Source organism: Symphodus melops, assembly GCF_947650265.1.
Source record: "Symphodus melops genome assembly, chromosome: 18".
In the NCBI taxonomy this organism is placed as follows: Eukaryota; Metazoa; Chordata; class Actinopteri; order Labriformes; family Labridae; genus Symphodus; species Symphodus melops.
In genome coordinates, this window is record NC_136708.1 from 20,493,443 (window position 1) to 20,517,393 (window position 23,951).

Sequence of the window (23,951 nt, forward strand, 5' to 3'; positions counted from 1 at the left end):
AAGAGTGTTGAGACAAAGGATGGAAAATAGCAATAGCTGAATAGATCAAGATCTGAATCTGTATTGATTCTGGGTTAATTTACATTGTCCCGACTAAATAAATTAATTGAATTCTATTGAAAAGCTGCCAGTCATATCAGTAATAAAAGAAACATAGGTTGTCCTTAAAACTCAATTGTTTTGTGTTCAGGTAATGACTGATGTGACCACGTTCATAGAGATGGACAGATGTGTAAAAGAGGACACAAGGCTGTTTAAATTTAAATCCAATTTATTTAATTTTTTTAACCCCTGCATGTATTTCAAGTTACAACAGTAGAGGACAGAGTGATGAACAAAAGATACCTCGCATCTCTTCAATGCATTTTGTAGTTAAAGAAAAGAAAAAAAATCTTTTAAAACAAGAATGAAAGTGACTTTTTTTTTTGCAGTTTTACCCAATCATTAATGACCTTCACTCTAATGGAACCAAAACAAAATCCCAGCATGTTTAGGGAGGAAAAGACGATCACATCTGAAACATGGATTTTGGAGAATTAGGCGCCGAGGCACCGGAGTGACCACATGAAAAGAAAAAAAATGCAGGATTGTTACTTGGAATAAAAAAACAGCAATACTGTGTATGAAGGATTGACGCTTTTGCAAGCTGATGAAGAATCTTTCCACTCCTTATTGTCCTTGTTGTAGAAAAGAAAAATACTGTTGTAACTTTTCTCCAGCCACATCGAAACAAATTAAACACTTTTAAGCCAAATTGAAGAATCTGAACACCTCTCTGTTTCTTTCCTCGTCGCCTCGGGGGGAAAATACTGATTCGATCTACTCTCAGCTTCCTGCTTCAATTGTGCCGAGTTCATCTTCAGGTTTGTCTGAAGAAAAGAAAAAAAACGCTTTGAAGCGTGGGTGAGTCTACATCAGTGCAGGAAATGAAGGAGCCCGATTTGATTTAGCTTTGCACAGTAGAAGTAGAAGGGGCAGCTGTGCCAGTTTTACTACTTTAAATTAAGGTGTTACTTTTTTCTTTTTCTTTTTTAAAGTTCCTCCAATTTAGAATTTGCAGCTTTAACAACTTTTTCTTTTTACCCCAATCTTCACCATCATTACATTTTTAACATCTTTTTTTTTTTTTTTTTTTTTTTTTTAACAGGTTTTGACAAACCTCCCCCCCCTCCCGTTAGCACTCCTCCTGCCTCTACAGACCAGAGTGCGCACGCACACACACAAAAAGACGCGTCAACAGTAGATAACAGCCCAATCATTCAACATAAAAAACAGCCCAATCATTCGACATTCAGAAATGCATCCATCATGACCTCCTTTGTGACCTCAGAAACAACGAAAGCTGACAACAGCAACGACGGAGAAGTCGTCGGGCTGATAATGAGATATTTTTTAGTGAAATTAAAAAAAACAAAAACATTTCGATTTGCAAATTGTCGACAGGATCGTCTTTAAAAAGGATTCTGTGTTTTAGGGTCACAAAGGAGTTCATGAATGACTGTCTGGGATGTAAGCGGGGATGTGAACCCTGACTGAAACAAACAAAAGGAGGGTAAGGGCAGCTTTACAGAAGGGGGAGGGGGGGGGGGGGGGGGGGGGGGGGGGGGGAGAGAGACAGAACAGAAAAACACATCCCTGACACTGTAAACGTTCAAACAACATAAAACATGAGACCTCACACATCGTGGACAGAAACATGAGAACAGAACATTAACCTTATTACGCTCACATGCAGCTGCAAACTTAACGGGACAGTTTGATTATACTGCCTTCATGTTTGCTTGTTTTTTTTTTTTTTTTTTTAAATCAGCGGCCGTCGACACAGTAAAGATTTGGCCCTCATGTCTCGTTTCTTAGAGAGGATCTGTTAATCCAGTCAACCCAGAATGCAACGAGGGACAATCTGTCTTTCTGATCTTACAAAGTGGACGAGTCGTTTGCTCCAGAAATGCTCAGTTTCTCTCAAAAAGATCAACTTAAAAAAAATCACACCACACTAAATATATTCATGTGCAGGAGGCGGGAATGTACGCCTCTAAAACATGAATATCTAATTGATTTAATAAATTACTAATTTTACTTCAACTAATCATCTATCAGGACATTATGGGATGGATTGAGTTGTTAAGATTGGGTTAGTTTGAGCTGCATGTATACGTAACGATTGTTAAAACAAAAAGCCTCTGAAAGCTTTAAACAACTCTCCACCTCTCACTCACTCATTGTTCAAACGGTCGCTTGTTTGTCACACACACACACACACACACTGAAGTCTCTCCCTCTCACACACACACTGAAGTCTCTCCCTCTCACACACACACTGAAGTCTCTCCCTCTCACACACACACTGAAGTCCCTCTCTCACTCACACACACACTGAAGTCTCTCCCTCTCACACACACTGAAGTCTCTCCCTCTCTTACTCACTCGCATACACACCTTGAGTTCACTCTCGCTCTCTCACACACCTTGAGTTCTCTCTCACACACACTCGTACAGTCTCCTTTTTTGGTTTTGCTTCAATGTAAATCCTGAAAAATCTTTTTCGTGAAAAGAAAAAAAAAAGGGAAATAAAATACCACACCCTCATCCAGCATGTGAAGCAAAGTGTTTTCTTTTTGTTGCTAGTTTTATAATTGTAAACAACGAGTGTAAACAATGAATCATTTCCTATTCTGCTTCCTCAAAATGATTCAGAACACCTCGTATAAACATCGCCCGAGTGGAAAATGGATCGAGTTGCTAAAAATAAACAAAAAAAACGAATCATAGCACTTTCCATTATCTGCATCACACAAACGTGGAACAGGTTGGAGAAGATCACAGTGCTTCAACTCTTTTCAGAAACTCTCTCCTGGTTTCGTTATCGCTCTCTCTCTGGCACTTAAACCCTCGAGCACAACACGCGTTGTCTGACTTGAAACAAAGAGTTTCTTTAAGTACCAGAGAGAAGGAAAGATTTGAGATGCAGAGAGAGCACCTCCAGACAGTTCCCAGTGCTAAAGCCTCACAGCCCCCCCCCCCTCTTTTAACCACCCTACGCAACATCAAAAAATAAATCTTAAAAAGCAAAAATACTCTTTTTTATGTCTTTTTTTGTTTGTATCGTCACTGACGCTCTGTAAGGGGAGGACTAAAATAAAGAAGTCACAGCTGCCTGTTCAAAGATGCTACAATTTTGCTTTTAAAACACAGAGTCCGCCCCTCACAAAACAAAACCCTCACGTTGGTTAGACATCGTTTAAAAGAAAAAAAAAAAAAAGAAAAGAAAAGAGAGAAGCTGTGCTGGGGGAGGGGAGGGGGGGGGGGGGGGGTAGAGAGGGGGAGTAAGGGCATCGCTGCTGCTACAAAAAGACTCCATCCTCTTCAGTTGGAGTTCAACTGAAAGTCAGTGTAGTTTTTTTTCTCTACCTGGCAGGTGTTGTTACCCTGCAGCGGCCTGAGGGGAGGAATGCAGCAGCAGCAACAACACAAATGTTTAAGAGCTTGGCTTATAACCACTGGGCCGTTCACAATGGCAACAAATACATTCACCAACTTCAACTTTGTAATGAAGGGAAATCAAAAGAGAAAAAAAAGTGTTTTGTTCCAGTAATTAATAACTTTGAATTTCCACAAATTAACTGAATGTGAAGCAGTGTAAGAAAAAATAAAATAAAAATAAAAGAAATTTCAATCTATTGTTTTGCACCAATGACAACAAAGAATATTAACTCTGTGGACGTACCATCACCTTGTAGTAAAGACAAATCAAAGCCATCAAAGCTGCTCTGAAGCCGTCTTGGTTGCATTATTCCTGCAGCGTGCAGGAGACGAAACAACGTTTTCATTTACCAGCTGGAGAGTTCGATCATTTCTCAGATTTTACCAGCCCAATGGGATTTCTTTTTTTTTGTATGTTCGACGACCTCCAGACAGCAGCGGCCTGCAGGTAAACTCACCAGCAACAGCCGTCACGTTTGCAGGATGACATCCATGAATCAGTATGAGGGCGAGCGGGGAGGGGCGGCTTGTGTCTTTAGCGGTGTTTTCATATTAACTCTGCTCATGTTTCATTTATAGCTAAAGGGAAAAAACAGTCACGCAGTATTCAAATAAAGCTGCCCTTATTTATTGCAACGTTCACATGAAAATAAACGTTCACATTCAGGATGGTTGAAGGATTACGAGCCGTGTTTCTGCACACCTCTCATCAGGAGAGAGAGAAGGTGTGCGGTGTCTTTATCCCTTGCATAATTGATGTTTAAATAAACTTGGGTTTATAATAAATTCATTCTATTTGTGCTCGTTTCTCTGCTGCTCGACCGACGACAGCAGGCGATGATGAATGTGTGCACAGAGGAGTTCTTAAGGCACTTAAGTGACGACAACAGTGTACGTGGACAGAATGATGGCTGGTGGAGGTGCATCATTGGAACATTAATAATAATAATAAAAAAAAAGACCGACTTCTCTGCTGGCAAAGAAAAGTGTCTCCAAGGACGACCGCTTCAAAACAGCTTTGATACCCACTGACCTGCCGTCTGACAAAGATACGCTAAGCTCATTAAGCAGGATGCATGGTCCTCTCTGAGTCTGGTGCAAAACGATAAAGTGACATTTTCTGAATGATCAACAACAAAGAATGAAGCAGCGCTCTTTGAGGGTTAGCGTAAAGGAAAGGTTTGAAAATAAAAACAGCCTATGAATCCATTTGACAGGCTCTGAAATCCGAGTGAGAAATGTGAAACTGAAGAGTTGCCTGAAGCCTGTGTGCAAGCGCTGATGTCTGTGCAAAAGCCCGGTGTGTCTCAAAGTCCTAAAGAGAAGGACAGAACTTCAGATTAGGAAGGCGCGTCTCGTCTTTGCTTTGTTGCAAACAGTCGTCATCTACCAGCGTCTTGCCTGTTTTTAGGTGCTGTCCTGTTGGCGTCCTGGCTTCTCCTCCACCTCCTCCACGTCACAGTCGGCTCCGGACGAGTGGAACTCGGCCACGTAGAGGCTCTTGTCGATGCTGCTGGGAATGGGCTTGATGTCGGTCACCAGCTGGTCCTCGATGGCCTTCAGGTTGAAGCGGTCCTCTGATGTGATCAGGTTGATGGCCAAGCCCAGATGACCGAACCTCCCTGAGAGTGACAGGACGTACGGTAAATCAAAACAACGTGATAGCTTCTCCCCATCCTGTTTATATAAAGTGATGCAGGCTTCAACATGTCAGTCGTCATTTTTAAAAATGGCTGCTTCTCTTTTAGCTGGACTCAGCCAATATGGCGACGTCATTGTAATCAAAACAGACTCCAGATTAAAGTGGATCCGTTTAGTATTCTACGGATCGAATTACGTACCTGATCTTCCGATGCGATGGAGGTAAGTCTCGGCATTCTTGGGGAAGTCGAAGTTGATGACGACATTGACAGCCTGGATGTCGATACCTCTGGTGAAGAGATCTACAAGAAGACATGGAAACTTATCTGAGCATCTGGTAGCTTCCTGTTGTGTTAGATGGGCAGCTAGTTTAAGAGAAGACACTCACCAGTGCAGACCAGATTTCTGCACAGTCCATTTCTGAAGTCATGAAACACGCGGTTTCTGTACTCCTGGGGACAAAACAAAGACAATGCATTTAAAACAGGCCGGGCTACCTCACATTACTAAGATCCCTCGACCTCCAGGAGCTCCCAGAGATCCAAAGATATCTAATTTGTCCTTTAATTATTATATTTTAAATATCTCTGTAACATTTATTATCTTCAAGTAATGGTCATAAAATGTGGATGTTTGAGTTGATCTCTTTCAGTTTAGCTCAACTCTGAGGACACAGTCACAAGTCGATTTTGAACGTAGCAACAACGCTGCGGCCTCCCTCACCTGCATCATCTTGGCGTGGATGTAGAAGCACGAGTAGCCCAGCTGAGTGATCTTCTTGGCTAAGAGCTCCACCCTCTGAGTGGAGTTACAGAAGATGATAGACTGGTTGATCTGAAGCTGTGATGAAGAGACAGAGAGAGAGAAACAACGTTAGAGGAATCATGACATCAACCTTGTGTCGGTTGAAAAAAAAAAAAAAAAAAAAAAAAAAAAAAAAAAAACTCTGCTGGAAGAACTTTATAAATTCAAACTTCAGTTGCAGCCATGAAAACATGCGAGGTAGTTTTTATGATATGTAGAAAAGTTGTGATGCCGTAGCGTGTTCTGGCTGGTCAGTTACCCTGGAGAAGAGCGTGTTGAGGCAGTGGACTTTCTGCCTCTCTGTGACGTAGGCGTAGTACTGAGTAATGCCCTTCAGAGTCAGCTCCTCCATCAGGTTGATCTCGTAGGGTTTCTGAAGGTGCTTGGCCTGCAGCAGACAGAGAGGCAAAACATTTTCAGAATGGATAAGAAAGTACAACATCGTTTAATCGAAACCATAACAAGGAACCACAAAATAGTTGTGATGGTAAGAAGGACACTCATTAAGACGCCCTGACCATTTACAGTCTGTTCAGTTAAGGCCACAAAGGGCAGTTTTCTGTGCAGCACTTAACGACTTTCATCCACTAAACCACCAATTTATCTGAATGCATGATTATGACCTCAGGTGGCGCCACATGATCGGCCGCTTTTGAAACACATTAAGTGAAGGTGAAATGGTCACGTTAGGTCAGGTGCATAGTTAAAGAAAGGAAACGGCCAAAAAAACACCTCTCTGAATTTCATACTGGTATGTTGCTCTCATTGTTGTAAAAGTGCATCATGTACACCGGGTTTGAGGGGAAATGAAAAGGCTGTTTTTGACACATTTAGAAGTTTAATCTAAACTCGATTGACCTGATTTAAAAGAATATATGAGTACATCAAAGTCTGTTTGCATGACTGCTTCTAAAACAACATTTATGGAATTTGTAGAGATTCCTAACAATGACATCCTTCCCCCGTTGTCCGAGTTTCTCCAGACGAAAAAATTAACAGCATTCAAACCAACAAACACAGACCGGGGTGCAGAGTAAGAACAGCTTGGTCTGCAGTGCGAGCCAAGTGGTGCCAAGTGGCTGCGAGCCATCAGAGTTGGCTGAGTGATGCAGCAATTAGCCGGCGACTCACCATGAACTTCTGCACACTGATGGGGAAGGTTGCAGAGTAGAGCAGGATCTGCCTGTTTTTGGCCAGGAAGCTGATGATATCCTCGATGAGCACCACAAAGTCCTGAGACAGCAGCTTATCCGCCTGAGAGCGGAAAAAAAACACGGTTTCAGATTCTCACCATCACAGAAGGAGACGAACTTGGCAGAAACACTGATCCGAGAGTTTAGATTGAAATCGTCACTGCTGATTTGAATTCACGATTACCTCATCCATCACCATCATCTGGACCCTGTCCACCTTGGCCACTCCTTTTTTAATCAAGTCCAGGATCCTGCCAGGCGTGGCGATGACCACATGCACTGATGTGGAAAACAGGAGACGGTTACAGTTCAATAAAAAGGTGATAAACATTAAAATATCGGTTTTCTTGACTAACCTCTCTTTTAATAATACAGATTACTAAATGTATGTTTGAACATCTTTACACAAACGCTGATCTCTGTGTGTCAACAAGAATAGAAAATACAGTTTATTTGTATTGTGTTTGTGAGGTTCTTACCGATTTCGTCCAGACGCATGATGTCATCTCGCAGGTTGGTGCCCCCCGTGGTCGCCATGACTTTGACTCCTCCCAGGTGTTTGCTGATCTGGATGGAGATCTGGCTCACTTGCAGCGCCAGCTCACGGGTGGGAACCATGACGAGTGCTGGGGAATAAAGACGAATAACGTTACCGCTGTCGCAAATGTTTTGGATGGTTGAACTAACAAGACGATTGGTTCATAGAGGGAAGAAAAGTTCGATGGGGACCTGTGAGGAAGACTGGGACGATAAAAGATTATTTTGAATATAATTAAAGCACTTTCAAAAGTTACTAGACCATGAAATCCCTTTTTTATCTCGACTATTTCAGTCAATCAAGTTCCATTTACCTTCTGTTTTTAGGCATAACGACTGATAATGACATGGCTTCAAATACAAATTTTTCTTTTTAACATTACTGTGTCTGACTGTGGGCATTTTTCTCGCCTTGAAAACATAAATAAATGAAGTAACATTTATGCCCGGAGGAGCAGAGACAGACACACATGAAGCTGAGAGGACAGGATGACACTTCAGGTGGCGCCTCACCCTGTATGTGGTCCTTTTTCAGGTCTATTCTCTCCAGCAGTGGGATGAGATAGGCTCCACTTTTCCCTGTTCCATTCTTAGCTCGGGCCAGAATATCCCGTCCAGACAAGGCGATGGGAATACTCTCCTCCTGTCGGGAGCAAAATAATATCGTCAATACTGTTACTCTGTCAATAGATTGTATTACTCATACTACATCACATACATATTTCAACACTTAACCACTTTAGTTTGAGTGTATGGTCAGATGTTTGCCTCTTCCCTTGAGTTATAAAAAAAGTCTAGACGTTTTAGGAAAAGTTACAACGCTTAAGACCTTTAAAACACATAAAAACCTCAGGTAAAGCCTCTGCAGTTATCATTACGCAGAATAACCAAAAAAAACAAACTTGACAACCAAGTCATTACATTTTTCTCTCTCCAGAAAATGGAAACATCTCCTCGCAGAAATATGTAAAACCCACAGCTCATCTGCCTTCAACTGGGCTGTCAGAGAGAAAGTGCAGAAAGCAGTCTGATGACTGATAGACAGAGAGGTTTGGTAGAGCCAACTATTTCATCTCCAGCTTGAATTTAAAAAATATTTGAAAGGCTATTTAAGGATTGGTGAGGTCCCTGGTACGAGCCAAAAAAAGATATATTTTTTTCTTTATAAAACTCCAAAAGACAGCAGTCTGTGCAAATCATGAGCACACGTCTTCATTCGTTGATTTGATTCAGCAGCTACGTTTTCACTTGATAGCCACAACTTTCTAAAAAAACAAACGCGCCAGAGAAATACAAAGAAAATGTCTAACAGACAAAAGAAAGAAGCTAAGTGTGTACCCTTATTACTGCTGTTCTAAACAAGGAGCTAAAATGTACACAAACCTGGATAGGGGAAGGCTTCTCCCAACCCATCTCAAAGATGCCCATCAGGAGTTCTCTTTTGAGACAGTAATCTTCAAATTCATTTCCCTTAGTGGACGTCACATCCTGCGGGTGACATGAAGAGTTAGAACAACAGTCGAGAAGAAGTTTCATTCTTTGGTCAGATAAACTGTGTCTCACTACTTACTGAGGTTTTGACCCTGGTGTCTTTGGGTGGGAGCTTTAGGCTCTTTTTCCAGTCATCTCCAAACTTGATGCCTCCTCCTCCTCCTCCGTCCTGAAGAGCAGCTCCTGCTATCTGGACTGATCCCAAAGCCTTTCCTTGAGTTGTTGGTGCTGGCTGGACTGGAGCTGGTTTGGTCTGTCCTCTGAGCTGTCCGTTCTGCTTGTTCAGTCCCATGACGACCGGGCCAACGTTTTCTGTTCTGGCGGTTGCCATTTTTTCCTCTTTTTTTTTTGTCCTCAAAGTCTTAGATTTTTGCCTCTTAGGTTTTTCTTTTTAAAAATTCTCTTCAAAGTAAAAAAGTTTAATAAAGCATTAACAAACAATATTCTCTATTATTTTTAAGTCCAAAGCTTTTACGACAGAAGTCAATTGGTAGTATTTACATATACACATCGGTCCTGTCACAGAGTGACTGACGTACAGGAACAACAACACCAAAAAAAAAGTTTTTACACAAGAGCTCTTCGAAATGAAGAGAAATTTGCATTTATATGCATGAATATACTTGTCCACAGTATAGAAAAATTATATGTGAACAAGTATCAAAGCGGTTTAGTCCTGAAATAGAACAACTAAGGCAATTGAACTTGGGGAAAGCTTCTTCAATATAATCTTATTTGAATGCTCAAACTTCTGTTCCTAAAGTGAACAATATTTCCTGTTTTCACTTTGAGTCCGTAAGAGTTGCTCAATATCCCTGTCCTTGAAGAAATAGGGTGTCCAACTTTGTACAGGTATTTCCCCAAAATCATATAGTTTGTAATGCGCTCTGCTGATTTCCACTGTGTGGATATAGGTCAGTTCACACGAGAAAAAAAACCTTGATCCTGAAATCCTTAAGTCATACAAGGGGTGTTATCTAGTCCAAAGCCAAAAGCTTTCCACCCCTTTCAAGTCCTCAGTGTGCGTTTCCTTTCTCTTCCAGGTGTTCGACCCTCTCTCCCCGTCACCACAGGTCTTCAGGTCGGTGTGTGATCTGTGCGAGTGTGGCCGTTGAAAAACCCTCCGCTTCTGCTAAATCAGCCAACAACTCAAAACTTGTCACCTAAAGCGAACAAAAAACAACAACAAACGAATAAAAGGCAAAGAAAAGCCAAAATGTTAAAGCATTAACAAAGAGCTGCAGCTTTGGCAGTGAAAAAACAAGGGAGAAAACATTTCCTGATCATGTCTTTAAATAAACCTACATTAGCAATTATTAGTATTTTTAATCATTTTGAGTATTTCTGAAACTGCTGTTGAATATTTATCCATTAAAAAGAGCTAAAAATATTTAAATTGATGATGACGAAAAACATAAAAAGTCATTACAATTACAACGTCTAACAATGCAAGAGCTTGTGAATAAAAATATGTTATGAATTCAACGAGATTATTTTAATGATAAATTTTAAGGAAATAAACATGACAGAAAAGTTAATCATATTTAAATATATTTGAAAAATTGTACTATTTACTGTCTACTAAATCCTTGAATCGTATGAAAGAAATAAGCCTTGTTGCTTTATTTTTTATTTTATTTGCGTTATTCTTGTAAATAAATAAACCAAACGTTAGCCTGAAGCTGCGTCTGAACAGAAACGTTAAGCTAAATCAGTTAGCTCGAAGCTCACTAGCCGCTAAGCTGTTGAAATATTCGCTTTCCGCGATTTTAGTTGAGTTTTAATGACGAAATGTGACCACAAGATATGCATATTTTGGCAACAAGTAAGTTTGACGTGTTTTTTTTAAATTTGGCAGTTTGAAATTTCGTCGTAAAAGCAACATTGCTGAATTAGCAAGCTCGTTAGCATCAAGGCTAATTTAGCACAAATAACTCCAGCAGCTAACGCCAGCTACGTGCTAAGCTAACAGCACACAACAAGTCCTCGATGTTTTTAACCGAAACTAAACGCTTCCCCGCCACCAAAAACCTACCTCAGTTTCTTTGTTATAATACAAGGGGTACTCAGTATGCAGCGTGTTGTCTACTTTCTTTATAATTCGCTTTAATTAACTGAATTCTACTTGAAATTAATCGCCTCTATTGTGTTTCTTATTCCTTTAAATCAACATGGTCGCCTTCTTCTTCGCCTCCTCTTCCTCGGCGTCTAGCTCATGTTTATTAGATGTGGCACTCACGGCGCTGCCGCCCCCTGCTGTCACACTTGGTTACTGCTGCGCACAGGCAGTATTACAAGTTCAGTCATTGTTTCAATCCTGAACACAAATCAAATAAATAAATCAAGACTTAATATTGACTATAATAGATTTCACAAACGCACTCAATGCACTCTGATGAATGCTAAACATTCACAGTGGAACTAAACTCGTCACTGAGGGAACTTTTGAATCACTTCTTAAAACTCATGCATTAAACCGGACTTAAATCGGCAACCCTCCAGTTCCCAACCTAAGTCCCAACAGACTGCGCTACTTCCCAAATGTAAACGTGAATGTATATATATGTAAATAGAGATCCTGTTTAGTCAGGAGCATTTGCAGTCCTGACCTTAGTGTGCCTTTCAAAAGAGAAACTTTGATCATCATCCTTCTACTGCGGTTAGCTGACATGGTAATCGAATTAACGGATGGATGGGTGCAGGAAAATTATTGTTACAATCTCAGTTCTAAAGTCTAAATAAATAATTTGACACCGAGCGAGATTCAGCAGATAAGTTTAATGTTAAGGGTATAAAGTGTGAACTGTGCCAAGAGATGAAGTGACACAAAGAGGCCTTTTTGTTTGTTGATTTAATTCAGACTTAAAACATAACAGTGAGAAATAGTTATATTAAGAAAAGCTCATCATTAATTTACAGTAACACAAGATACTTGAACGCCAGCATTTACACACTGCTGGTAAACAGAAGGTAAAAGCCTACATTGTAAACAAATGTCAAACTGGCAAAGCCAAGTTACAGATTAATACCAAATAAAACAATAAGAACACAGTGCATCAGTTTATATTCCTATGAAAGTAAACCTTTGATCTTGGTCTGTTTGTTTGACGAAGGCAAAGCTTTTTGTCATGTATGACTTAAATACAGCAGTACTTTGAATTCAAGGCACCACAGCTCCCACCACTGACATGCTGTTCAGACTGCATGGGCTGAAACCATCAATAAACATCTAACTGGGATTTGAGCTGTATTTATAGGTAGAAAAATACTGTTAGAGCTGGTTATGGTAAAGTTTTAATGTCTTTTAATTATTGCTGCTGAAGTGCTACTAAGTGCAGCCTCATTAAGCTTCCCCCGATTTACAGTCTTTGTTGAATCCTTTTAATTCCTCCTGACTTTTTTTGTCCTTTTTCTTCATTTATTGCATCTCATACAACATCTCTTTCTCATCCACGAACAAAAACAGTCCTCAGCCTGCCTTATTAATCATCCTGAATGATTTGTACTCATGGAGGACTCTTGCAGATTAGTCCGTCTGTGAGGGGAAGGCGTCGGGTTTTCTGCCTGAAAAATCTTCCTAATTTGCTCCAAACAGACTGCTGAAGCGGCATCCGTCTCCTTGGAGAGCTGTGTAAGGCTGAGGAAGCCGTGAGGGAGATCCTCCACCACCGTGAGATTCACAGGCTGGCCCATGTCCCGCAGCTTCTTGGCAAACATCACAGAGTCGTCCAGCAAGGCATCCAGAGCAGAGGCCTGTGAGGCGACATGGAGGAATGAGGAGATTAGGACTGAAAGGACAAACACCAAGAGCCGCAAAACAAGCAAACGTGAAGGATATGTGGGTACGTAGATACTGTAGCTACAGTGATCTCTGGTGATCAAACTATGTTTCGAAAACACTGCTCCCAAATGGCTGTACACTTTTATCTGTGCTGTAATTCTTTGCAATGTATTGGCCAACATATGCAGATGAGCTCATGAAATTAGCCAATATCAACTCTGTAAGAGTTCCAAAATACTTGAAACAAAACTCATCAGCTAATTCAAGATGTCGCTGTGAAATAACCCAGTGGAGCTAAACTTGTCCCTGTGATTTTTTAAATTTAATTTATATTTATTTTATCTATTTTATATACATACTTTATTAAAAAAAATTATTTTTTTATTTTATTAATATCAATCTTATATATATTTTTATATACACACTTAGAATGGAATGAAGAATGTAAATAAGTTAATTCAAGATGTTACAGAAACCACATCCTCAGTTCCTCTCCCCCCTCTCACCACTATGTGTACAGGTGGCAGCCCTCTCAGCAGATTGTTTGGAGCTAGCAGAGGTGATACAAAGGGGTTCTTGATGATGGGGCAGGATGTAGGGTCAACGAAAGCCAGGCATTCTGATCGCAGCGGCTGAAAGCCCTCTGGATACTCCACGTGGTCTCCACAGTTCTGTTTGGAGCCGTGAGCAGACGTCCCATTCGTCTTCTGTGATGATGACGACAGAGAACGGGCTCCACCTAAAGTCCGCCCCGGGTCCAGGAAAGACTGGATCCAGTTGGAGGCTCCCTGGGTGAGATCACTGAGCAGCACCGCGGTTTCTCTACCCAGAGTGCTCAGGCTGCTGCTCTCCAATGCAGGCTGCACCGTCCGACAGTCTGTACCTAGGAGGAAGGTAACAGGACAAGGGCTGATCAAATTCATCTTGTGAGATTATTGGGACGTTGATTGTGACGTTTTTTGATATCCACTTAATTTTACACACTTTACACAAGTCGCAAACTCTAGTGATGAAAAATGAAGCCAATACAGAAGTGCAAACAAATCTGCAGTTCCTCGAGTGTCCACTTGGGGCAGGCTGCAAAAACCCGTGAAAGAAGTCGCATTAAAACCCATGTTAAAATCTTCACATCAGAAATAAAAATGTTCATTATAACTCTGCTGTATAAATCCGTTATGCACACGCAGGGACGTGCCTGATTTGACTGAAAGATTAGGTTACAGATAACATTTACAATATGTTGACTGTTTTAAACCATCTATGACGAGAATGGATTTCACAAACGCTACATGGTAGAATTAACAAGCTCGTTAGCATCAAAGCACTTGTTGTAAGTTGGGGTCATGTATTGAAGCTCAGTCAGTCCCAGTAGCAAAGAATAATTTCCTACCTGAGTGGATATAGACAGCGAAACAATGGTGGCTAAAACTCAGAATTAAAAGACGATTTAATAGAAACCTTTAAATCATTAGCTGCTGAAACATTCAACTTCAGTGTCTTCAAGGCGAGCCCCTAAATAAAACCTTATTATTGGTTTCTGCTGCTGCATGTATAAAGTTGTCATGGCGACAAGCTGCCATTAAAATGGAATCACATGGAAGGGTTTAATGGCGTGCCCTCAAGGACTTTCTATTTTCCCCTTGAATGTCATTGAACAACATTCTTCATTTGAACCAGATTTAAAAGTGGACCGTGCGTCACAGCAGCGTTAGATTGTTTATGGTAAGTGGCGAGGATTCATATCAATATTAACAGCCAAACCTGAAGCAAAAAAGGTTATTAAAATGAGAATAAATATTACATACAAAAATATTTACAGCAGAAGCTTTAATGTAAATTTTCCACCTCCTTCAGTTCATACATAAATCCCCCTCTTGGACTCTGTTTATATATTAAGTGGCGCTGGAGTGTTCTCCTGTGTTAAATGAGTCGTGAAAAACCACATCCAACTTCATGCACAAACTGTACTCCAGCATACCTGCATAGGCATTGATGCATTTCGCGAGAACACCGAGAGGCAGCAGAGTGTCGATGAGCGTGAGCAGGCGGGAGGGCGAGGCATCTGTGGTGAGCAAGGTGGCGGGGTAGGCGGCCATAATACCGTCAGGGACTCGGATGCCGCAGGACATGGCCTTCATGGACACGGTGATGCAGAGGTTTCCTCCTGCGCTGTCGCCTGCCAGACACACACGCTCTGCTGTTGAGCCTGAGAAACAAGGAGAGGGAAAGTCTTTATCATCTGCACAGCCAGCCGGAAACACCATGTGTTCTTTAATTCAATATAATCTCCAAAAACACAATCTAAATCATAATAATAATACATTTTATTTATAGGCGCCTTTCATGACACTCAAGGTCGCCTTACAGACGAATAAAAACAACAATCTACATAATCAATAAAACAACTTTAATCCCATCTTTTCAAAATCTGTACATTTCACTTTATTTTGTTCCTGCTCTGCCGTATCTGAAAACGTTTACGGTCAATTGACATCACAGTGTCTGGTACACGGTGTACACGTGTTATCAAAGGGAACACTGAGTGTTTGCATGCATCATCATGTACAGAGTCTCCTCTGGTGACTCACACATACAGCCGTCTGGTGACTTGTGTCAATATATTGGCACATAATGAACATCAGCATTTTGCTCAATAACATGTTGCAGTAGAATCACATCAATAAAAAGTAACGTCAGTCGGAAGAATGACAACAAATAGAGATACTTAAAAACAACATTGTAGGTAAAATGTCAATACTGGTGAAACACTGTCACCAACATACAGTAAAATAAAGCCACAACTGTTTGGGGTCGATTTAATTACCAGCAATATTTTTGCTTCTCTCACACGCTACGAGTTTGTTTTGGTTGGGTTTCTAACTTGCAACCCCTGCTTGTGTTGTCTGAGCGTTGGGTCATGCACTCACCCAGCAGGTGGCAGTTCTTCAGAGCCCAGCAGTAGGCGTAGAAACATTCCTCCAGAGCTCTGGGGAAAGGCGCTTCAGGTGACAGAGAATAGTCAACAGAGAGGATCGGAGCGTTCAGCTCCTTGGACCAGGTCCGGAGATAGTTCTGCATCACACAGAGGGAGAGGAAGGGAAATATCTGTGATGCTTTAGCAGACCATGCTAAAATACTGGTGCTGAGTAACATCAGTTCCATTATTGTATTAATCATACGACATAAGAAGTCCCCCTGCACTCAGCAGTGAGAGCAGCCCTCTGTGCGTCACCTCATGGGATTTGGAGGTCTGGGCCACGAAGCCCCCTCCATGGATGTGGAGGACGAGCCAGGGGGAGAGAGGCTGCTTCTGCACCCAGGGGAGTTGGGACGCAGTGATGGGACGAGCGTCGCTACGAGACAAAGCCAGCAGCTCTTCACTGTCCTATGAAGTAAGACGGGAGGAAATGGAGAAGTAAGACAGATTAAAATGAGGGGACGTTTGATAAAAAGAAAGAAAGTTAACGTATTTTCTACGACATGTTTACGATCGATGTTTTCAATCCTCAAGTGTTTTTTAATCTTTAGACTAAAAGGCAACAACATATTCAATACATTTGTATTCTATCTTAAATGTCTTGGATAAGTGATCGGCTGATTGATTCGTTTCACACTTCATTTTAAGTCTTTCAGAGACTGACGCCTCACCTGTCCTTCTCGAATCTCGTAAGAGATGAGACGCATGTGGACTGGCCCGGGGCCCCAGTGGGCTAACGGAGGGGACACAGTGGCCATGAGGCTGGGGTCTGAGGCCAGCGGGAGGTGCAGCGTTTCAGGAGGCACAGTCAGGGTGAAGTTCACCTGCACTGGGATGGAGCCTATTCTGCTGAAGCCCTGTGAAGAGAGAGCAGCAGGGCATTGAGCTGCGTGAACATGAAAACAACACTTACTTAAAGAATAATTGACTCGACCTACTGAAAGAAGGTTGGACTCTGTGATGTTCCAGAAAGACTTCCAGAACTGCATGTCCAGGTTTTGTGTAATGCGTTCAAACTCCGCCCCTCGAAGCTCTGGATCGATGACGTACTTCCCCGACGTGAGAAGAGAAAGAGCTGCCATACCCGGAGAAGCAAGAAAGATCTCAAACATAAACACAGCTGAGAAGGACACAACCGGTACCGCCTTCAAAACCCCGACGTCACAAAGACAAAATATGAGACTTACCAAAACCAGGCTGCTGTTTGCTATACGTCTCTCCGTACGACACCATGCTTATGACGATCGTCTGTAAGAATGGACGCAGAGCCGGCGCGTACTGTGAAACAGAGTAAACAAAAACAAAACAACGGACAGTTCATAAAAGTTTGGGACTGGATGGAGGATGCTCAACCGGCTTCCAACACCATCAACAGTTTTGCTCCCCCGAGAAGTTACTGAATCAAACTTGAGGAAACAAACTCCAATGATCAAAATCAAAATCAAAAAGTGAAGAAGTGGGTCGGTGTTGTGCAGCTGACCTGGAAGCCGAGGCAGCGGCCGTAGAAGCAGGCTTTGTGCATGGAGCTGTATTCACTCACGAACCTGCGGCTCAGGTCGCCGTCCTGGAAGGAGTTCAGCTGCCCACAAGCGTTGTCGTTGATCAGACGCTGGGCGAGGTGGAGCAGGGCGCGCAGCTGGCAGAGAGCGCTGCAGTACGCTTCCAGCTCAGAGGCATTGTGGTCCGCCCTGAAGAAGGTACTGTTGTAGTTGGAGGCGATGTAGCGGCCTTTGTGAATGATGTGCAAAAGGCAAGAGAGCAAGACCTGAAGAAAAGAGGAGCAGGATCGTTTGAAGTAAACAAACTCACACTCACACTCGGCCCAGTCAGTGTGTGTGATTCTAATCGTGCACCGTGCTTTAGCATGGATTGGAGCACTCGCACCAGTCAAACTAACTCGACTTGTTGGGTTTTTTTTTGGGGGGGGGGGGGGGGGGGGGGGGGGGCTTGCTAAGGCACGATGCAGACTGCCTGGTGTGAGTGTGCCCCCAAAAGACCAGAAAAAAGAAGAAAAAAAAGAAAGATGGCTGACACCTGTCGAAGTGACCAAAAAGGGACACTGTCTGGATCTCTAGGAAGCGAGGAGCTGCCAATCAGAACAGACAGATATTTAAAGATGTGGCAGTAAAAAGAGCCGCCTTAAGTGCAGCGATCAGCCAACCAGCTGTATGAACGTCACAGTTCATTTCACATCAGGCGCTCACTGCACTCCGTGAAACTGTTTTTAAAACTCTAAAACCTGAAACGATGATTTTATGTGTGACAGATTTAATCTGCAGAGTAAAAAATGAGGCAATCTTTACATCTCTTTCTTTGTGTCTTTTGAATGTTTTTTTTTGTCTACATGAAACATGATGCAATTCTTTTTTATCCAACAGTTAAATCCCAACAACACTTTTGATACTGTTAAAAAACAAGAAGCTGATTTTATGTCTTTACAGCTTCAATCTAAAAACACAGAGCGTATTAATCAGCAGAGATGAGTCAGAGGGATCAGTCTTACCTTGACGAGTGTGCGGTAACCATTCCCAGGCGTCTGCTCGTCAAAGTCATAATTGTGGTAGACGGCCGTGAAGCCGGCGACCACAGGCTCCAGGACTCGACCGTGCTCCTGGATTTGTTTCATACAAGTGACCAGGCGCGTAGCTACAGCGCCGTACGGCACGTGAGATGGTCCACCCAGGACAGAAATGTTGTCCTCGCACACCGTCTCCAGGGCGGCGAACACAAGCTTGTAGTCCATATCTGAGTCTGGGAGAGGACAGGAGAGAGGAAGACGAGGCTCTTTATCTCCACACTCGGAACGCCATGAGATCAGCGAGCATGTCACAGATCAGAAAGCATCGGCCTCGGGCCGTATGAGAATGATGAGCTCATCTCCTGCTCGGATTGAGAATCCTCTTGTTATCTGTCAAGGGTTGAAGTCTAAGCACAGTCAGAGGATAACGTTTAAAACCAGGCCAAGACGAGCCGACAGCAACACCTCAAATACTAGAAACCAATACAAACATCACGCCAGACAACATGTCGGAGGGCGTGGATTGGTTGGTCGTTTCTATCTCGATAAATCAACCTTAAACCACTGGCCTGTTGGTTTAAAGATGAGGCCCAGGTGAGCTGTTATCTTAATCACACACACCGTGAGAGAACTTAAACGCAAACATGGAAGCGGACGCACGCTCGAAAAGTGAGTCTGAGTTCAACATCAGGAGGAAGCTGCTCTAAAGTCTGCGGCACCAGGAGGAAGCAGAACGACTCATTAGTTCCAGCAATCTCAAACAGAGAGGAGCAGAGGAGTCACAGGACAAATGCATCGTGAATCAGGTGTTCTTTTAAAACCTCCAAGAACTTGTTTTTGTTGTTGTTTTTGTCCGCGTCACCTCGTCAAAGGAGCTGGGTTAAAAACGCTGGCTGTGTTTCTGAAGCTTTGGGAAACATGTGGGGACGAACTCTGGCTCTCCAGAAAGAAGGAGGATCTGTTCAGGGCGTTTAGACACAGACATCAACATCACATGTTCGGGCCGCTGGCGAGGAGGAGGAGGAGTGAGGAAAAGTTCTTTTTTTTAAACGTTATACTTGAGACTTTGTCGATCAACGGTCACAGTAAAGGCCTGCAGCGTCGATCTGTCCTGAACCCTGCACAGATGTTCCTCCTACTGTAAGATCACATTTTACTACACCCTAATCACTTCTAATCAAGATCTTAAATCACATGACTTCACCACATATAAGCCCGAGGTGCCGACTGTTCAACTCCCTCATGTTCATAAATGTCAAGCTATAAGCTCCATGCTGTTCATGTTTCAGTATTCAGCAGAGACAGTGTGACATGTGTGTTTGGAATAAGCAGGAATGATTACACACACGCACACGCACACACACACACACACACACACACACACACAAACACACGCACACACACGCACACACACGCACGCACCGGCTGATTGTGTTTTTCTATTTCTGCTCCGTCGTCCGAGTGTCATGTTGATCTGCACATAACCACGATCACTGATCAAAAACACACGGTTAATCTGTGATAAACTGGAAGCTCGTCCTCAGGTAATCTGATGTGAAACCTCGAGCATCAACACAGAGGACACAGAGGTCTGATAAATCAATACTTTTCTGAAGGTGACCACAGATAAACCACATGAGAAAGGATTTTTCTTTGTGCTTTGAATTCCTTGTCGAGCTCAGTGACTGGACTTCAACTGTAAATAAAAACATCAGCCACATTTATCTCTTACCACTCGGATCGATTTTTAACTTGATGCAACAATCTCTGTATTTGATTTCAGTTATTCCACTTTGAGCTGATTCATTTCAGTCTTTCACGTTTTTTAAGTTATTTTTCTAGTTTTAAAACACTTCATGACGTTGCTAAAAAAAAAAAATGTTTAAAAAAAAATGCTGAACACTTGACTGTGTTGAATTGAACATGGTTTTCCACCAGAGAGGCTACATTTGTAAAAAAAATCTCCTGAAACGACGCAAAGCAACAACATGCTAACGTATTCTTCGATCCAACCTTCGCTGTCTGTCTCGGAGAGATCGTGACTTAGCTAAAGAAGATGGAAATGATTTATTTTTCTTAAATCTGCTGGGCAAACTGGTTATTTGCCACACAGCTGTAAAAAAAAATTAAAAAAAACACTTTTAAGGGGATTATGAATGCAGCAGTGTTGGACAACAATAGATGTCTTTAATAGAGAGGAACAAGCTAAACCAGGCACACACAGTTCTTTTTGCTACTCCCAACATGTTTCCTTCTTTTTAAAGATCTCACTGGGAGGAAGAGTTTGTTTTCTTTTACTATGGACATTAAGTTGAATGGGTGCCATGTCCAGGCCAAGCCCGCAGACATGGCGAAGCAGTGAACCTGATTAAAATCAACGTATGCACAGGTTGATCAGCACTGTTAGCGCTATCCTCCTGGCTAGCATTAGCTCCCTGTGTCTGGCCCCTCATCTGCCTTCAGATCAAATAAGTTCCTAAACAAGTTCATGTTGGGGTCACATGCTGGAGCCAACACCCTCTTTTCCACCTTTGTTTGGTTCTTACATCCAAACTCTGCAGGACCTGAAGGGCTGCACTGATTGTGACACAACTGGCAGGACAGTTAAGTTCACTGAGCCCGCTTACGTCACTGACATTACAAAACAAAAGGCTCACATCATTTTAGGAAGGGGGAGGGGGAGGGGGGGGGGGGGGGAGGGGGGGGGGGGGGCTGCATTTTACTAAAGCAAGGGAAAATCAAATGTCTTTAGAGGTAATGCTAAGTATTAGGTGTAAAATAAAATTCTGTAATTGTTGCTTAAAATTAGGAAGGACCATGTTTTTGTTTCGCTAACCCTCCCTATAAAGGATTTGGCCCCGGAGAGCTAAAGGGCAACAACAGTGAATGTTGTCAGATGCCCCCCCCCCCCCCCTTAGGAAGGCTTTCTATACTGTCATTGCCAATTTGGCACATTTTGAGTCCCCAACTAATCTGGGGCCCCGAGCAGCGCCCCTGAACATACTCTTAGTTATAGTTCAGTCAAATACACTTTGTCTTATTTTCAGCATCTTTTAGCTTTAACAAGGACTTCAACCCCCTTTGTGTCTCAAGCTCAACAACACTGTTTACCAAACATCAACCCCTGGGCTTCCCCTCGGCTGGCCTTTAAACCAACACAGCTGATAAATGACGTCGCCTGTCATCAGACTCTCCTGTGCTGCCCAAACAAGTGGGTTTACTCCCAGCCAACTGCTGATTATTATCAAGCAATCAATGGTGTTCATCAGAGGGGATTTAGAGGTGGCTGTGCTCTATGGAGACTGAACATATAAATGTGTCACACTCCGACACTGACGTCACTTTCCAGCACAGATGTCGGCTTTTCAGAGTATTGTTTATCTATCTTTAGCTCGTCTACATACATGTAAATAAACTTCATTTCCGGATATGGGCATAATGGGAGTAAAGTTATGGCAGCTCAGCGGACGCTCACACCTTTTCTTTCGGTTTCACTCGTGCGTAAAAACACGCTGGAAAACGATTTCAAATCAACGCTGACACGACACTCCGTGAGGTGACAGTAAGACTGTGACAAAAAAAACACGACACATAAGTTGGCACGTCGTGTGACTTTGTATCGAGTCACAACACCGCCTCACTTACCGAGCCGCATCCTCTTCCTTGATGTTCTCTGTCCGCGCGCACGCAGAATGCTGGGTAACGTCATGTGAGTGGAGCTCGAGGCGCTGCGCGTGCCCGTGGGCTTGAATCAACAGGTAGGAAAAACAGAAAGTATCACACAGAGGGCAAAACAAATACATGATGTTCATAGAGAAAATGTACCAGTTTTTCATTTTTTATTTTAATCTGCGGCAGTACATTATTAAATGTTTTATATTACGACATTTAATATTTAGTCAAATTTTATCGAAAGTAATGTAACAACAACTTTACTTTAAATACCATTTTGTGATTTCGTCTCGTTCGTATAAGCTGCAAATCAATAAAATCTTGCTCATCTTTGCTTTTACAATCATAATGTCAAGGTTTTCATTGCCACACCAAGCAATTGCCATTTTTTTGGTGTTTGCAATTACAGTTTTAGAAAGACTCGTGTAATGATATAAAATTAACTCTATAAAGTCTCATTTGAATCCTCTAATATACGTTTATAACTTTATGTGCCTATTACTGAAAGTCAACATAAATAAGCAGAAATCAATATTCTGTAGTTTGCGGTTTGCTTTCAAAGGATCATACTCACGATCATGAGTTTATGAGAGTCTCTAGTGGCCATCTGATTACTTACAGGATGAGGTTTATTTATATGGCACATCTCAAAGTACTTCACACAAAACATCAGTGGCAACATGACAGGAGAAAAAGAAACCTTAAAATAGAAAATGTGAAAGAGAGTACATTAAATGTAAAATATTTGATAAATGTTTATATCCAAAAGAAATATGTAATATCACCTTAAGTGAAATTAATATGATAAAATACAAAATATATACACTCTCTCTGTCCCTGATTTCAGACTCTATCCACTTTCATATTTCTACAATTAAAGCAAAAAAAAAGAACCTGGTGCTCTGAAGTCTGGAGTCTCACCAGATATAGATTCATCTGCTGGTCTGGCCTGATCCAAATGGATTCTGTTGAATACGCCACCTCAGAACGTTTTCCAGTTTGTTCCATCTCTGTCAAGTCACAGCTTCCCAGGCAGTCAGATTACCAGACGCAGGGGCAAACAGCCCGATCCTCACCAATTGGAAATAAACGATGATCACAATCACAATAAAATGTTTCAAATTTGTTATAATAATTCATTCAATTGAGTGCTTAGAACATTCTGGCTATAAATCCTGCTTTACACCAGGACTTATAAAATAGACTTATAATAACATAGGAGAAATTACAATTGTTCAACTTGCAATTTTGGCAAAAAATAAATAAATAAAAAATCTGCCAAAAAGCAAAAAAAAAAAGATTTCAAAGTTCAGTTCAGTAAAAATGTCACTTCAGCTTGTGTTTGTGTTACTCGTCATAAATGTGAAGTCTGTCAATTAAAGTTCAGAGGATCTTTTCAGGAGTATAATTTGGACTTAGACTCTTATGTGAGTTAAGTAAATGGTCTTACTGTTTAACTTTTATGATATAATTCCTATTACAATTTCCCCTGTATGACGCACATAATTATTACATTAGATTAGATTTAGTAACCTGTTATTGTTATGTAACATAAATAATATCATATTGTGCACATCTCAGAGGTCAATCAGGGCACACACCCAGCAAACAGCAAAATGGATGACAGAGAAGTGTGATTATTTCTGATGCAGATTCTGATTACCGGATACCTGGAAAGAACCCACACATGCACAGAGAGAACATGCAAACCTCATGTCTCAGAGAAGATTACAGGTATGAAATAAAGACAAAAAATAACAGGTATGATAAGATTTAGGCTCAAATCACCCCAGAAACCTAGAACTTTCTTATATTTTTTCTGGTCATCATTTTCTTCTCATGTCCGAAATTCAA

The 23,951-nt window shown here is 41.8% G+C and overlaps 2 protein-coding genes across 3 annotated transcripts; both read right to left on the reverse strand.

Moving 5' to 3' along the window:
- Positions 1 to 253: 253 nt before the first annotated feature.
- LOC306839200 (putative ATP-dependent RNA helicase ddx6) lies at positions 254 to 11,499 on the reverse strand. Its single transcript, XM_079367754.1, has 13 exons — positions 11,185 to 11,499; positions 9,229 to 10,312; positions 9,042 to 9,146; positions 8,172 to 8,301; positions 7,601 to 7,747; positions 7,306 to 7,400; positions 7,060 to 7,182; positions 6,188 to 6,316; positions 5,848 to 5,964; positions 5,513 to 5,576; positions 5,325 to 5,426; positions 4,885 to 5,105; positions 254 to 4,798 (listed from the first exon to the last, which is right to left on the reverse strand). Exons 2-12 carry the CDS (start codon positions 9,478 to 9,480, stop codon positions 4,891 to 4,893), a joined length of 1,479 nt encoding a protein of 492 aa, XP_079223880.1. The 5' UTR covers positions 9,481 to 10,312; positions 11,185 to 11,499; the 3' UTR covers positions 254 to 4,798; positions 4,885 to 4,890.
- A 484-nt stretch (positions 11,500 to 11,983) lies between these two features.
- lipea (lipase, hormone-sensitive a) lies at positions 11,984 to 22,174 on the reverse strand. Of its 2 annotated transcripts, none has more exons than XM_079367855.1 (11): positions 22,071 to 22,174; positions 18,411 to 18,658; positions 17,388 to 17,672; positions 17,095 to 17,185; positions 16,846 to 16,982; positions 16,579 to 16,764; positions 16,163 to 16,315; positions 15,858 to 16,002; positions 14,909 to 15,136; positions 13,437 to 13,813; positions 11,984 to 12,902 (listed from the first exon to the last, which is right to left on the reverse strand). In XM_079367855.1, the coding sequence occupies exons 1-11, from the start codon at positions 22,132 to 22,134 to the stop codon at positions 12,636 to 12,638; spliced, it is 2,181 nt and encodes a 726-aa protein (XP_079223981.1). In that variant the 5' UTR covers positions 22,135 to 22,174; the 3' UTR covers positions 11,984 to 12,635. The 2 variants fall into 2 exon arrangements, with proteins under 2 accessions (XP_079223981.1, XP_079223982.1); XM_079367856.1 differs by lacking the exon at positions 22,071 to 22,174 and adding an exon at positions 21,903 to 21,988.
- Between the last annotated feature and the right edge of the window lie 1,777 nt (positions 22,175 to 23,951).

Coding starts and splice junctions, on each gene's coding strand:
- lipea (XM_079367855.1), bottom strand. CDS start 22,134: ATGACGTTACCCAGCATTCTGCGTGCGCGCGGACAGAGAACATCAAGG. Junction 18,659..22,070: donor AAGGAAGAGGATGCGGCTCG/GTAAGTGAGGCG, acceptor GTCCTCTCCCAG/ACTCAGATATGGACTACAAG. Junction 15,137..15,857: donor GAAGAACTGCCACCTGCTGG/GTGAGTGCATGA, acceptor CTTGTTTCTCAG/GCTCAACAGCAGAGCGTGTG.
- LOC306839200 (XM_079367754.1), bottom strand. CDS start 9,480: ATGGCAACCGCCAGAACAGAAAACGTTGGCCCGGTCGTCATGGGACTG. Junction 8,302..9,041: donor AGAAGCCTTCCCCTATCCAG/GTTTGTGTACAT, acceptor TGCTCCCGACAG/GAGGAGAGTATTCCCATCGC. Junction 7,183..7,305: donor AGATGATGGTGATGGATGAG/GTAATCGTGAAT, acceptor TTCCGCTCTCAG/GCGGATAAGCTGCTGTCTCA.